General features: G+C 42.6%; 1 protein-coding gene across 1 annotated transcript in view; it reads left to right on the top strand.

Moving 5' to 3' along the window:
• The window catches only part of LRRK1 (leucine rich repeat kinase 1), a 121,139-nt gene that overhangs the window by 61,380 nt on the left and 42,902 nt on the right, over positions 1-16,857 (top strand). Inside the window, exons 7-15 of the mRNA XM_044279409.1 lie at positions 580-806; positions 888-1,012; positions 2,318-2,481; positions 4,972-5,109; positions 11,187-11,299; positions 14,245-14,321; positions 14,397-14,526; positions 16,298-16,410; positions 16,485-16,699. Coding sequence (XP_044135344.1) covers positions 580-806; positions 888-1,012; positions 2,318-2,481; positions 4,972-5,109; positions 11,187-11,299; positions 14,245-14,321; positions 14,397-14,526; positions 16,298-16,410; positions 16,485-16,699 — 1,302 coding nt within the window. The remainder of the gene's footprint in view (positions 1-579; positions 807-887; positions 1,013-2,317; positions 2,482-4,971; positions 5,110-11,186; positions 11,300-14,244; positions 14,322-14,396; positions 14,527-16,297; positions 16,411-16,484; positions 16,700-16,857) is intronic.

The following is a 16,857-nucleotide window of genomic DNA, read 5'->3' as shown; positions in this document are numbered from 1 at the left end:
CACAGATATTATAGTCATAAGGAGCATTTTCGCAGAGGCTTTCTATACAGAGTACAGGAGACCTAGAGACACCTTTCTAGAGTTCTGCTCTTTCTACCTATCATGGGAAGACTGTGGTGTTTTGAAATATATGGAGGGTTAAATAATTCTGGCAAACTTTGTAAGCCGCAACGATCAGGTGTTATCTTCTGGGGATAGCACATCTGACCACACAATGTAGTAGAAAGTGCTGCCATTCAAATGAATACCCCACCATGTAATACTCTGTGTGCGGCTCCCTCTTCTGGCTAACAGGGCAGGTCCTGATGGGGTATGTGGACAGGGGTGACAACCCCTTTCAAAGAAAAAGCTCTCTCTCAGGGAATTAGTAGTCAGTGTAACATAGATAACCAGATCTGATGGCTTTCTCATGTTCATGCCGAAATCTAGCTGATTCCATATACTTATTGTTCATTCAAAACATCACTAGACAAGTTTAATTTCATGGAACGTGGAAAAACTGAGCTAAATTTAAAGCAGTAGATATGCAAAGTTTGTATCTTTGTACTAATGGAGCAACGCTGTGTGGTCTCTCTGCAGAGCATCTGTGTGAGGTGGTCCAGCCTTCGCCTGCCTTGGGTAGATCTTGATTGGTTTATAGATATCTCCTGCCAGATAACAGAGCTGGATATCTCTTCTAATTGCTTGGCTTCCCTTCCATCAGTCGTTCCTTGGGGGCTTCTCAACTTACAAAAGTTGAATTTAAGTGACAACCAGCTATCTGATCTACCCAGTGTCCAAAGCTCAGAGGAAATCATCTGCACGAGGTCTGTATGGGATTACATTCTGGACACAACACATTTTGTGATTGGCTTTGGGACTGATCTTTATGTCCCCGTTCTCTTTAGATTGCTTGAAGTCGACGTCTCTAGTAACAAGCTGACATGTCTGCCCCCTGGGTTCCTTCATCTGAGTCGCCTGCAGAAACTCTCTGCATCTAAGAACTACTTGGTGAATCTATTTAAAGAAGATGGTATGGACTTACTCTAGGTTTATGACGGGCACCTAAAGAAAATTGTATTTTCTTTACTCAACCCAAAAGTTATATAATGGTTAATTATGACTATGTATGGGATAATGTTTCGTCTGCTGTAACCACTCTGACCACTACTGATATGAAAGACCATAAAAGATGGTCCACAGCATCTGAAGTAGTGTGCATGATGTTTTTCAGTAGCAGGGATACAGAAATGTATAATATGCGCTGCAGCTGCTGCAGAACCTCTTCTTAAACAGGACCTTTCATCATTCTTGACCTGCCTGTTTTAATAGATTCATATATTCCCCGTTTAATAACCATTCTGGGGCATCTATTCTTATGGCTCTATGTTGTGCCATTCCTCTGGGATTTCTACTAGAAGTTATGAATTGCTAGCAGTCTGCAGTAAGGGTACAGAGGGGTGGTAACCAGTTGGGGGGGGGGGGTCCACGCACAGTCTGACTTTATCCAGTCAGGGCTGCCATTGTCAGTCTATGGAGAGACATGCCCCAACTGGTAACGTTACTGCAGACTGCTAGCAATTCATTGATAAACTTCTAGCAGGAATAATAAAAGAAATGGCACACTATAGAATAATAACAATAGATGCTCCAGAATTGTTACTGCATGAGCTATTAGAACAGGCATGTCAGGAGAGGTGACAGGTCCCCTTTAAAGAGAGAGGCGAGGGTACACTCTGTGACAGTTTATTTTGGAAGAGATAAGCAGCGCCTTTGTAACACCACTTATCATTGTATAATTTTGAGGTCCTGACCTTAGAACCTTACGTTTTTACCAATATTATTTACGCCTGAATTGGTATGAAACATAAACGAGAGCGCTTACCAATTCAGTGTGAAGCAGGGAAATATTAAGGGGGTTATCCCACATTAAATCAGACCTCTCAGAGTGGCCGACTTGCAGTGGTGACCATACTTACCTGGTCTCTGCTGCTCCACGGCTGGCACCTCATCTGCCTGGTGAGCCAATATCAACATCCTGTTGACTCCCCCCCAGCCCCCTTGTTAAAGGGGCGTATCCCTAGACAGTTTGTCACTGGCAACACTGATTGGATAGTGTGAGAATGTGTAGAGACCCCCCCACTGGTAACACCCAGTTATCATTTTATTCAGAACTTTTTATAGGAGCAGTAACAGAGGACACAAGTGCTTACTAAAGCAGGAATGTCGGAAGAGCCGATCAGTCCAGTCCTTTTTAAGGATTTTGAAGTCACATTCAGCACTTATAGTATATAAATGGATGAATTTTCTCCTCATCTACAAAATGTTTTATCTGTAGGAATCAACTGGATTGGTCTGCGGAGGTTACAGGATCTAGATGTGTCTGACAACAGGCTCTCTGAGCTTCCCTCCTCCGTCCTGCATTGCTTCAAGTCTCTGAGGAGTTTGAATGTCTCTGGTAATAAGCTCAAAATCTTCCCGGAGCCCTGGGCCTGCCCGCTTGTAAGTGAGAACAGAAACCAATGCACATGTATATTATATTATTTAGAGGGGTTTTCCGACTTTTTTTTAACTTATGACCTCTGGATAGGTCATCAATATCTGATTGTGGGGGTCCAACAGCTGTTTGAGAAGGCAGAGACGCTCTTGCAGCTTGGCCTAGCTCGGTGAGGTCACTTGGCCTAGGCTCAGCTCAGAGCTTGGTAAGCTGCGAAGAGGCAGTGGTGTTCACTGGAACTCCAGTGCGTACTGCAGCTTCCTCAAACAGCTTATTGGCGGGGGTCCCAGGTGTGAGACCCCCACCAATCAGAGACTGATGACCTGTCCTGAGCATGGGTTACCAGTTTAAAAATATCGGAAAACCCTTTTAAAAAGGTTTTCCAAGACTTTAATACTTATGACCTATCGTCTGAATAGGTCATCCAATATGTGATCCGTGAGGGTCTGACACCTGGGACCTCTGCCGACCAGCTGTTTTAAGGAGGCACTTACCAAGCACAGCGCCGTACATTGTGTAGTGGCTGTGCTTGGTATTGCAGCTCAGCCCCATTCCCTTCTACGGGAACGGGTCATCAGTGGCCTAGGGAAAGCAGCGAGGAGACCACAGCGCTACCTGCTGCCTTCTCATACAGCTGATTGGCGGGCGTTCCGGGTGTCAGACCCCCACCGATCAGATTCTGATGACCTATCCTGAGGATAGCTCATCAGCATTAAAGTCTCGGAAAACCCCTTTAACACTTCAGAATTTATGACATAAGATATAGCATATGTCATCCTGTGTTTGTAACTTATTTCCCCTCTGTTTGGCATATACAGGTGAAACTAAAAAAAATTGAATATTGTGCAAAAGTCCATTTATTTCAGTAATACAAATTAAAAGGAATTGCATTAATGCAGCTTACAATTAGAATTTTGTGAAAAGATTCAATATTCTAGGCTCAAAGTGTCACACTCTAGTCAGCTAATTATTCCATACTCCCTGAGCAAAGGGTACCTCAAAACTGTGACTTTGGGGTTTCATAAGCTGTAAGCCATAATCTTCCAAATTATAACAAATAAAGGCTTTAAATATCTCGCTTTGCATGTAATGAGTCTATCTCATATGTTAGTTTCTCCTAGGGTTGGGTGATATACCGGTGTTCACGATATACAGCGGTATTAAAAAACGTCGATATGGCAATATCGCTGTTTCCTAATTACCGCTGTATTTTGTGACGTCATCGAAGCTGTCATGTGCACTGACCGCATCTAAATCTGCGTTCGCCCGCCCCTGCACCTTGCATAGCGCTGAGTAACACATTACTTCCACTCGCTCCTGGCTCCTTCTTGCTCCGCCACCCTTAGTCAAGACTCCACCCACCATCTGACATCACCGTCCGTCACCCACCTGTGCCGGTTCTATTGTATGTGGCGAACTCTGTGTGAGTACTGGGTGTCTCTGGAGAGACTTATCCTGCGGCTACCTCGCTCCGGTGCTCTGATGACAAAATTACAAACTTACTACTTCCCGCAGCGGGCCACCCCCGGCTCTCCCTCCTCCTTGCTCCCATATTCAAATCTCCGCCCACCGACATCTCATTTCAGAATCGGAGCACACAAGCGAGGCAGCCACGGTAAAAGTATATCGTAAAGTATTATTGTATGTATGGTGGCCTGTGGCCACAAGACTTTATTATAACATCTCCTTGTGGCCCCCCATACAGTATGGCGTCTTTGTGGCCCCCCATACAGTATGACGTCTCCTTGTGGCCCCCCATACAGTATGACGTCTCCTTGAGGCCCCCATACAGTATAACGTCTCCTTGTGGCCGCCCCCATACAGTATAACGTCTACTTGTGGCTGCCCCCATACAGTGTAACGTCTACTTGTGGCTGCCCCCATACAGTGTAACGTCTCATAGTGGCTGTCCCCATACAGTATAGCGTCTCCTTGTGGCTGCCCCCATACAGTATAATGTCTCCTTGTGGCTGCCCCCATACAGTATAGTGTCTCCTTGTGGCTGCCCCCATACAGTGTAGCGTCTCCTTGTGGCTGCCCCCATACAGTGTAGCGTCTCCTTGTGGCTGCCCCCGTACGGTGTAGCGTCTCCTTGTGGCTGCCCCCGTACGGTGTAGCGTCTCCTTGTGGCTGCCCCCGTACGGTGTAGCGTCTCCTTGTGGCTGCCCCCGTACGGTGTAGCGTCTCCTTGTGGCTGCCCCCGTACAATGTAGCGTCTCCTTGTGGCTGCCCCCGTACAGTGTAGCGTCTCCTTGTGGTTTTTTTTTTTTAAACGGGTATTTATCGCGATATATATCGTTAACACGATAAATTTCTTAATATCATTATCTTCTGAATATTTTTGATAATGCCCAACCCTAGTTTCCCCTTTTTAAGTTGAATTACTGAAATAAATAAACTTTGCACGATATTCTAACTTTTCGAGTTTCACCTGTATTTTTAGAATGTAACTATATATCAGGGTTTACCAAGGCCTCTATCTCTATCTCTTCCAGAAATACTGTAAAGCTTCTAGAAATTGTGTTGAGTTTATCCCAGATAACCTGACTATCTTCTGGAGGAATCACTTGCTTGAAGTAGACTTTTCAGACAATGCTCTGAGGGATGTTCCCAAGGACCTGTTCCAGGTGGAGGTAACATTCCCTGCTGTTTATTATGTCACTAGATGTTCTGTTCACCTCCCAACCATTTTTTCATTGCTCAACGTCATCTAATATGAAAAACAAAGCAACTTTGCAAACTGTCTTCATTAGAAATGCCATACCGTTTTGTTATTATGGGATTGCAGATAACTCTGATCCCAGCCATTTATTATAATAATAATAATAATCTTTATTTATATAGCGCCAACATATTCCGCAGCGCTTTACAATTCAGGGGCTCATGTACAAATGGCCTTAGCAACAGACATGTCAATAAATAGAACAGGAGGAATGAGGGCCCTGTTCACAAGAGCTTACAATCTATGACCCATCAATAGCAACTGCTGCATCCATTAAGGCCCAGGCCCCCTAGCAGCAGTGCTATGTCCAGCCCTGATTAAAGGGGTTGTTCACCTTCAGGGGCCCTTTCTGCTAGACATCCCTGGACCTTTCGGAGGGAATGATTCTTGCCTTCTCCCTGCTGCTGGGTTCCAACTTCTTCGGACCCCCGACTCCACTGACGTGCTCCGGTCTCAATGTTTCAACACCCTGTTGGACATGAGTCACTTGGCTGCACCATGTGTTACGTTACTGGGTCTTGCAGAAAGTTATATGTACTCCAAAATGGTGCCATTGAAAAATACAACTCCTCCCGCAAAAATAAGCCCTAATACAGCTAGATTGATTGGGGGGGGGGGGGGGGATGTATTTTCAAATGTAACAATGAAAAAAAGAAGTTAATACCAAGCACTTACTAATGTATTGTAATTATCCATATTGCCTCCTTCGCCGGCTTGATTTATTTTTCCATCACGCTGCTCATATCCAGGGGTTACGACCACGCTGCAGTCCAGCAGAGGCGGCCGTGCCCACTATAGGAAAAAGCGACGCATGCACAGCAGCTCCCGTACCCGCCACCTTGTATTTGTGTTGCAGTGGTGGATAGGAGCAGTGTATAATGAGATGGAAAAATGAATCCAGCCAGCAAAGGAGGCAATATGGATAATCACTATACATTAGTGCCTTGTATTAACTTTTCTGTACATGATGAATGCAGTGAGACAACCCCTTTTAAAGGGAACCTGTCACCTGGATTTTGTGTATAGAGCTGAGGACATGGGTTGCTAGATAGCCGCTAGCACATCCGCAATACCCAGTCCCTATAGCTCTGTGTGCTTTTATTGTGTATAAAAACCGATTTGATACATATGCAAATTAAGCAGAGATGAGTCAGAGCTTGAAAATATGACTCTTCTCTGGTCACACAAGTAATATATGACTCTTTTGTGTTAATTTGCATATGTATCAAATCGTTTTTTTGACACAATAAAAGCACACAGAGCTATGGGGACTAGGTATTGCGGATGTGCTAGCCGCCATCTAGCAACCCATGTCCTCAGCTCTATGCACAAAATCCTGGTGACAGGTTCCCTTTAAGGGGTTTAAAAATGTGTAAAAAATAAAATAAAAAAACTGTGTTAAACCGGTTTAACTGTAATATAAATGATCTGAGCATAAAGAAAAAAGATTGATCCATAGCACCTCTGGACACCATGGAAAAAATATGTTACATTACCTATGGATTATTGGGCTGATTATCAGTACTGATTAAAGTGGAACATTTGCCGATAGCAACCAGTAAGATGCTAGATCTAACTTTTCAGATAGCTTATTTCATATTTAAAAAGACATCAGATTGGCTGCTAGGGGCAGCTCCTCCACTTTTCATTTGCGCCAGTTTTGATAAATCTCTTTTAGTAAAACCAGTCCAAAAAACTGGTTCTCGACCGAACAGCTAAAAAAGGCATTTTTATTGTTAGACATGAAATTGTGAGACTTGTGCTGCTAAACGTTTTGTCACAGGATTAGTGTGGCAAGCACATAGGGGCAGGTTTACCGATTGTGTCGCACTTGGAGCAAGTTAAATCCTTTGCCTGTTTTACACCAGAATTCTGTGCGCCAACATTCTGTCCGACTTTCAGAACGGGCACTATCTCAGGAGACAGTGGGGATACAGATTACTAATACCGTCTAACCGTGCGATTTATCACAGTGGCTGATGCTGGGACATCGTTAGTCTAAGTGTGATTGTAGTGACATGCTGCTCATCATAATTTCACAATGCCTGGCACACCATATATATGTTAAGACAAAGATGTGTGGGGCGCCAGAAAGTGTAGGATACACTAGGAAAGTGTATATAGTGAAAAATTACCGTAAGATCCCAATGAAGTTAAAAAGCAATGATAATAATATCATGCACAAAGTACTAAAAATATATATATAAATATTTTTACTGCAGGATATGCCACTTATTTCTCCAGGGAGGGTGGTGTACAAGATAAATTCATGACACTTGTCACCCTCACCTTCCTCACCGAGATCGCTCGTAGATATCAAAACACTGTGTCCTAACAGATGATGGACCGGAGGACTACTTAATGAACGAAGGTGCTTTATTAAAGTCAAGCTCAACGCGTTTCAGGACCATACAATAAAAATGATCACTAAAATGCATGTTTAAATAGACATACCAGACTCACATGACTTCCAGACCGGAAGTGCACAATGCGTTCCACCCTGGAAATCATGATTATATTAATTTGTTTGTGACAATATTCCAGTGAAATAAATCATTCAGAATGTAATAATAATTAACTATTGGTAAGAAATAGGTAATTTGAATCACCTATTTACATCTGTGGAGACAGTGTTTCGAGTGAGGTGCGCGCTACACTCACTTCCGGTTCGCTCTTTTCACTTCTGGCAGTGCCGGGATGTTGCACGCCCCAGCGTATAACACACTGTGCACGGAAAGGGAAGTTTCTAAGGGGGTGTGGCTGGCAGTCCCAGAGGTCTGTTGTGCCAACGTGCGTTCCAGAGTGGAGCGCACCACTTGATATAGATGACAAAATATGGGAACTGAATAATTACATTGGTAGATGATCAAACACAAACGTAATAGATATTGGTGCCTAAAAACAAAGTATTAGTAAATATAAGAAAGGACTGTGCTAGTGTATAAAAGTATGGGAATAAAATAAGGGTCCAAATACATGAATAAATGGACAAATATGTAAAAAAAAAGTGTACACATATATATAAATATACATGCAAATGAATAAATAATTCTTTGTCCATATCACTTTCATAAAATGATTGCAACGCTCATGATTTTATAAAATGTCCCTATCTATTTCATAAATTTCATAAAATAATTACAAATTTCATGATTATTAAATACATTAGTGAAGCAATAGTAAATAAAAAACTGAGTGGTATCTACCATATGACCCTGCTAAAAACTCAAAATCTATAGAACTCCTAATAATTAGTATAATCCAGTGTTTAATTTAGTCCATACGGGGTTAGTGTATTAAAGTGGAAAATCCAATACATCTCCTTCCTACAAAGTTGTTGGAAGGAGTTTGGTACATTATCGATTGGTGTCCGTTTTAGAAAGCTAGGGTCGCTATTATGATCTTTAAAGTGTTTTGATACAGTATGTTTGAGATATTGCCGGTTGATATTTGAGCGATGTTGGTTAAGGGTACTTTTACACTTGCGGCAGAGGAATCCGGCAGGCAGCCTGTTAAAACGTATGCCGACTGATGGCATTTGTAAAGACTGATCAGGATCCTGATCCGTCTTACAAATGCATTGAAATGTCGGATCCGTCTTTCCGGTGTCATCCGGAAAAACAGATCCGGCATTTATTTTTCGCTCCTTTTTTTCGGTCTGCGCATGCGCAGACTGGAAGGACGGATCCGGCATTGCAGTATTTCTATGGGAATACATTTTTATGGGAAAAAAATGCCAGATCCGGCATTCCGGCAAGTGTCCTGGATTTTTAGCCGGAGATAAAACCGTAGCATGCTGCGGTATTATCTCCTGAACAATCCAAAAGACTGAACTGAAGACATCCTGATGCATCCTGAACGGATTACTCTCCATTCAGAATGCATGGGGATAAAACTGATCAGTTATTTTCCGGTATAGAGCCCCTAGGACGGAACTCTATGCCAGAAAAGAAAAACGCTAGTGTGAAAGTACCCTAAGCCGTTCCCTTAATGGCTGCGTAGTTCGGCCTATATATTGTAGCCCACATGGGCACTGTAGCATGTATACTATATTGCTCGAGCCACAATTCATATGATGTTTTAACCTAACGGCCTCTCCGCTATTCATAACAAAATACATCATCGATCTCATAAGAGATTATTTCACAACATTTGCAGCGTTTAGAGCCGCATCTGTACAAGCCCTTTTTTGGTTCACTATCATGATTAACATTAAGTATAGACTCTGTTGGTGAATTTATACTCTTGGGACAGGAAGGAGCCAGATAGCTTTTTAAGGTTCGAGCTCTTCGAGATGTTATACTGTTTGGGAAGATCTTGGCTTATAATAGGATCCTTGCCAAAGCTTTTTTAAGGTTTGTTTTATACGATTATGGTCAGAGTTGTATCTGGTGATGAAGTTTGAACGGTATTGTCCATTATTTTCTTTTTGCTCCCAAGGTTTTAAACAAATTGCCTTGACTTTCTGTCATAATCCTATCCATTGCATCACTAATGAGGCCTGACGGATAGCCTTTATCGAGAAATCTGTTCTGTAGGATCGTCAATTGATCCTTAAGTATTGTATTATCAAAACAGTTCCTTCTCACTCTCTCCATTTGGCCATAAGGGATATTACATTTCCACTTTTTGTGGTGGCAACTGCGAAAGTCCAAATAACTATTTGCATCAACCCCTTTAAAGTTGGTACTAGTGTTGATGCAGTTATCTCTAGAGAGAAGGTCAAGTTCTAAAAATGTCACTGTTTGAGAGTCTATATGGGCAGTCAAGGTTAAATTCCATTGATTGGAATTAAGATCTCTCACAAGTGTTTTTTAAGGTTTCAAGGAGTCCCATATCTTTTTCAAAGGCAAAGGGGGCGAACTTATATTGAAAGTAATTATGTTCTAATATAAATCTAATTGCATCTAAAATAAATGTTTTCTGTTTTTGTGGAAGATAAGAATCCGCCAATAAAAAACGATCAATTGCCTCCAAGCCCAAATTATGAACAATATTGCTATAAAGAGATGAAACATCCATGGTGACCCAAAACATGGTTCGACTCCCACTTAAATTCTTGTAATAAGGGGATTAAATGACTGGAATCTCTCAGATATGAAGGCAGATAATTGATGTATTTTTGAAGTATATGGTCTATATATGCAGATAGATTTGAAGTCAAGGAATCGATAACAAATAATAGGTCAACCGGGCGGATTGGTGATTAATTTATGGATCTTTGGAAGGTAATAGAAATATGGTTTGGAAGGATGATGGATCTTCAAAAATTTGGTTTCACTCTTGGTGAGGATAGTGTCATTCTGGCCCTGGTCAATCGGTGTAAATAATGATTTTTTAAAACCTTCTGTGGGGTCTGTACTTAATTTTTCATAGTAGGTTGGATCTGATAATATCCTAGTTGCTTCAAGGTCATATGAGGAATCCATAATGACAATGCCCCCTCCTTTGTCGGCATTCTTGATGACCATGTTCTTGTTTGAATTTATAGACTTGATTGCTTTTCATTGGTGAAAAAGTAAATTGTGAGTGGGTATTTTATTATTTTCTACAATTCTACGTAGGTCTGTGAGAACCATATTGTAGAACGTCTCCAGATGTGGACCTCGGTTTTCTATAGGGTAAAAAGCTGATTTTGGCCGAAATTGGGATGGAATGGGTGCATTCTCTAACTCGTCAATAAGTTGGCCCACATCATCGTCATCGTTGGTATAAGGGGTAGTCGTCTCCTCTTCTTTATTGCCCAGCTCTGTTCCCTCCTACACCACATACCGTATGTTCCCCGTCTAGTCTTTTTGTAGTACACACAGGTCACCACAAGATGGCGATCTAATTATATAGTTTGCCAATATTATTGGGAAAGAAGCCTAGACCTAGTGTTATGAAGAGCACTATCAATATTCATATCTTTTGAAAAAGGTGAGCGTATTATATCAATTCACAGAAGTTGTAATATAAACACCTGAGTTGCTGCTGTTTTTCCCCCAGGCATTACAGTGTTTGAAGCTGTTCGGAAACCAACTTACTTCATTGCCACCTCCTGACACCTGGACTTGCAAGCTTCTCAAGTGTTTGGATTTATCCAGGAATCAGCTAGGAAGGTTGGTCATTGCTTATTACAGTCCAGAATTAAAATAAATCTGACAATCACTTTTTTTATTACAATGCATTCAGAAAGTCCTCAGACTCTTTCACTTATGTTGCAACTTTGTGCTAAAATAACAAGAAACTCAAGCTTTTCACTCAATACCCCATAATGAGAAAGTTAAAAAACAAATTTTAGGCATTTTTGCAAGTTTATTAAGTAGGAAAAACTAAAATTTCCCATGAACATAGGTTTCAGATTTTTAAAATTTAGCTCTGGGGCCACTTATTTCTTTTGATTATCTTTGAGATGTTTCTACATCTTGATTGGAGTCCATCTGTGGTAAATTCAGATGATTAGACATGATTTGGAAACGCACAGTACTGTCTACATAAGGCCTCACAGTTCACAGTGCATATCCGAGCAAAAACAAAGCCATGAGGTGGAAAAAGCTGCCTGTAGAGCTCAGATACAGGATTTTGTAGCTACAGACCTGGAGAAGGGTACACAAAAATTCTGCTGCGCTGAAAGTTCTCAAGAGCACAGAAGCCTCCATGATTCTTTAATGGAAGGTTTGGGACAACCATAATTCTTCCGAAGAGCTGGCCGCCCCACTAAACGAAGTAATCTGACTTGGTAAGTAATGTGACCAAGAACCCAATGGAAGGTTTGGGACAACCATAATTCTTCCAAGAGCTGGCCGCCCCACTAAACGAAGTAATCTGACTTGGTAAGTAATGTGACCAAGAACCCAATGGTCAAAAATATCCAATGTGCAGATGGGATAAGCTTCCAGAAGGTCAAGCAGCAGTGCACCAATCTAGGCTTTATGGCAGAGTGGCCAGAAAGAAGCCTCTCCTCAGTAAAAGACACATGAAAGCCTGTCTGGAGTTTCCAAAAAAATGCACCTAAATGACTCTCGGACTGTGAGAAACAAGATTCTCTGGTCTGATGAAACCAAGATTGAACTTTTTGGCCTCAGTTCTAAGAGTCATCTTTGGAGGAAACCAGGCACTGCTCATCACCTGCCCAATACCATCCTAACAATGAAACATGGTGGTGGCAGCATCATGCTGTGGGGGTGTTTTTTCAGTGGCTGGGACAGGGAGACTGGTCAGGGTTGAGGGAAAGCAGAATGGAGCAAAGTACAGAGATATTCTTAATGAAAACTTGATATGGAGTGCTCTGGACCTCCAGACTGGGCTGAAGGCTTACCTTACAATAAGATAATGACCACACAGAAGTGGCTTAGGGACGACTCTGTAAATGTCCTTGAGTTGGCCAGCCTGAGCCCTGTCAAACTTCTCAGAAGAATACCCAAGAAGACTGGAGGCTGTAATCGCTGTCAAAGGTGCTTCAACTAAGTCCTGAGTAAGGGGTCTGAGTACTTCAGTGCAAGATTTTCATTTTTCCTTTTCAATAAATTGGCAAAGATTTCTATCGTTCTCTCTTCACTTTGTCATTATGGGGTATTGAGGGCAGAATGATGGGGAGGGGGGGAACTAGATTTTTTTGTTTTTAGCTCAAGGCCATAACATAACAAAATATGAAAAAGTGTAAGGTTCCGAATACTTTCTGAATGTTTTTTTATGGCTATTGTAGTTAAAGGGTTTCTGTCATCCAAAAACTCTGTATCAAGCTGGCTGACATTAGCGATGTGCTAATGTCAGCTGAACATAACTGTATTACTTACACCTCCATGCGTGCCGCCATTATTGCTAAATAATTACTTTTATAATATGTAAATGAGCCTATAGGAGCAGGGGGGGGGCGGGTTGCTCCTGCTCCTAGAGGCTCCATTCTCTCACCACTTGACACACCTGGTAAACTTCATTGACATCCTTGGTTTCCTCCAGCCCTGCGGTGTCCCCTAGTATTCAGCGCAGGCGCAGTGAGTGAAGGATGCTCACCGGATTCCTCTTTGTGCCTGTGCCGAACACTAAACGGGATGGCGCAGGCGCGGGATTTGTGGGGCTGGAGGAGACCAATGATGTCAATCAAGTTTACCAGGGCGTGTCAAGTGGTGAGAGATTGGAGCTTCTAGGAGCAGGAGCAACGCCCTTACCCCCGCCCCCCCCCCCCCTCCCCGCTTCTCGAGGCTTATTTACATATTATAAAAGTAATAATTTAGCAATAACGGCGGAACGCTGGGAGGTGTAAGTAATAGTTATGTTCAGCTGACATTAGCACATCACTAATGTCAGCCAGCTTGATAGAGTTTTTGATGACAGAAACCCTTTAAAGGGTAACTGTCATATATATATATATTTATTTATTATGTAATTGGCTTGGTCTGACTAAGTTTACCTTAGTTCCCTAGTTAATACTTTTGTATAGGTGTTGAATTACCCAGTAATTGCAGCACGTTCTTTCCTCCCCCAGGCATTTCAGTGGTGCGGCTAAAACGGCCTTGCTAGGTGTCCTCCGTCCCCCATCTTCTATATACAGAAGACGGAGGACGTAGTAGTGGGCAGTCCCAGACACTGCGAGCGTGCCCCATCGGACCGGGATAGTGCCGATATTCACGATAGAAATTTGCGATCAACTACTCAGGAGGAAGAGGGAGTGTTTAAGCCTGGAGAAAGCCGATTGGTTGGGGTGAGGCTGCGCGTTCCCGAGATGAGCCAAATTAATTCTGGGTAGTTAGGGAGGGAGGTCTTGGTCTTAGGGTAAGGGCATCGGCGGCCATCTTGAGAAGATAGTCCGAAAGAAGTCTTGTGAGGAGCGGTTGCTATGGACGGAATCTTATTAAACAAGTGCTATGTGAACACAATAATTAGTGATTATGGATTATCACCACAGCAGCAACAACATATATAAAAATTTAATTTTGAGTGAAAATATGACAGTTATCCTTTAAATGAGGCAAGTGCATGCCGTCTTTCATGAATGCTACTAATCTACGATATATCCACTGCTAGTTATGATTTATAAGTGGAACTTTACTCACTTGCTTTGCAGAAATGAGGAGGGGATCAAGACCAGGCGGGTTCCATTTTTCTCTACCAAATCTAGGACGCGAACAGGGACTGATGCAGGTACATGTGGTACTCTCACAGCTGAATGGCATATGAAAATAGAACGGCCGCATATGTTACACGCTTCTATTCTAGGTTTCTCTGTGGAGTTTCCCTCAAGTCTGAAAGAATCTCTGGAAGTTTTATACCTCAATGATAACCAGCTTGATGCCTTTCCACAGTCAGTGTGCCAGCTGAAGAGTCTCACGGAGCTCTACCTGGGAAAGTAAGTAGTGCCTTTAGTGTCACAGGCTTTTTGGGCTTACTTGTAGATGTGTCCAGCAGGGACAGTTCCATTACTAAGGGTTCTTTTACATAAAGCAGTTGGTTGTCTATGCAAGTATTGAAATGCTTGCTGGTTGGTTGCACATCTCTCTGTGTAAACATAATGTACCAGTATGGGAGACGACTGATCGTGCTAACGATTGTTCGTCCTCCATGAACTTTCCATCAGCCTGTGTAAAGGCCTTTTAAACGGGCACCAAACCACTGGGTTTAAACATCACCCGGCGCTTGTTGTGGCCTGAAATCGGGCCATGTAAAAGGGTCCTGAAGCTGGCCGTACACATATAGATATAGGTTTGCCAAACCCACTGATTTCAGCTGCTCATCTAATGTGTATGGGGGCCTCTCAAAGGCACAGGTCAGAGGGAGATAAAGATCTGGCATTTTGGATTTTAGCTGCCCGATCCTTTTCTTCTTTGGGATTAACATTAAGCCATTGCCTTCTTAAAACAGTCAGGTATGTGAGGGAGTGGGGAGTGTTAGCTGCCACTTGAACAAGCTTTCAGCCTGGCGGCTATCTTAGAGCCTCTTTTACACAGACCGACTTAGCGGGCAATAATGTAGAACAAACCATTTGTTCCCGATAATTGCCTGCTCGTCAGAGGAGGAGAAAGCTGCATTTATTAGCAGTAATTATCTGCTCTGTATGGCGTCAGGTTATGGCTGTTGATCATTCATGCCCTAGAGAATCATTGTTTCTGGAAAGCAGATCCCTGTTACAAAAATAATGGTGTCAGCGTCACCAATGCTATCCCCTGATGAAAAAGCATTTGCTCATGTATCTGGTGATTGGCAGCTCCTTTAGGGCTGATTCACATGACCGTGCTTGGTCTGAAAACACGGTCCGTGTGTCGGACTCCTCCTTCCAACTGACCGCAGCTCCCCTAACTCCAGCTGACTGTAGTGTCTTATGATGCAGTCGGTTCCTGTCAGATCATGGGTGTATTGTACTGTACTCGCCTTATCATGTGAACACAGTACAACAAACTCTCAATCAGATAGGAATTGACTATCATAAAGCACGGTTCTGTGAATCAGCCCTTACACAGGGCACTAATTGGGATCAAGCATTCCAAGGAAAGCTCCTTCCCGATAATTGACCCAATAATCAGCCCATGTAAAGGGACCTTTATGTACAGTACAAGTCTAAGATGGTGATAAATTCTCGCTCCATTACATCATATCACATTGCTTTTTTCAATCTCATGTGGAATGTAGCAATTACTGTTAGTAGGACTATAATAAAAGGAATACAGATTAGTTGATGTGAGTAAATTATAAAAATGTTCATTTTCATTTTAGACGCTGGTCTTAATAAGCCCCTGCGCTGGCAGTGGATTGCCAAACTTCGCCGCATCCACCACCAAATCTAAACGTAAGACGGCTTCTTTGCTGTCTTACATATCGCCCATTTTCTAGGTCTAAACCAGGCATAGAAAATGATGAATGAGACGGGCCGGCACGCCACCTTTTTTAGACCCGGCGTGAGCAGGGTAGATGTCACAGATTCTGCCACAACATGGCATGCAACACAATCTGCACCCGATATGCACCACAAAAGTAGCGTTCATATGTTTGCAAATGACCCCCATTGTGCGTAAAGGAGGTCTAAATTAGTCTTGGCTATGAGACCAAAGTGACTAGCACCCTTGATAGGACGATGCATATGTTTCCAAAGTACAGTACAGTGCCTCTTTCTTTTCTTTTTATAGTAACCCAGGAATAAGGGAACTTCCTCCTGAACTTGGACAGCTTGCGTCTTTATGGCAATTAGACCTTGAAGACCTGAACATCACAAACCTACCTGAAGAGATCCGGAAAGAGGGTGAATGGCTTATTGCTAAACGTTATAATTAATGTATAGGTGGTATATATGCTTACACATCTTGTTATGTAAAGGACCTGTGACCATCTTGGCATATCTGCGTGCTCAACTGAGAAAAGCAGAGAGGTGTCCACTTGTCAAGATGATCATTGTTGGACCACCACGCCAAGGGAAATCTACCCTTTTTGAGGTCCTACAGACAGGGAAAGTGTCCCAGCAGATGCAAGGAGAAAGTACTATTCGTACTACCCGGTGGGAGCTGCAGAAACCTGTGGGGACTATAGCAAAGGTAACCATTTGTCAACTGGTTTATTAATGGGTGGCATGCAGGAAATTCATCTAGTGCTCAGCCTGTGGCTGTGATTTCTTCTCCTCCCTGCTACTTTATTTTATATAATCCTACAGAAGACGAGTCCATGGACTATCGGCAAGTAACTAACTATGTTT

This window comes from Bufo gargarizans, chromosome 2, assembly GCF_014858855.1.
Source record: "Bufo gargarizans isolate SCDJY-AF-19 chromosome 2, ASM1485885v1, whole genome shotgun sequence".
NCBI classification, from domain to species: Eukaryota; Metazoa; Chordata; class Amphibia; order Anura; family Bufonidae; genus Bufo; species Bufo gargarizans.
This window is presented reverse-complemented; position numbering and strand designations above follow the sequence as displayed.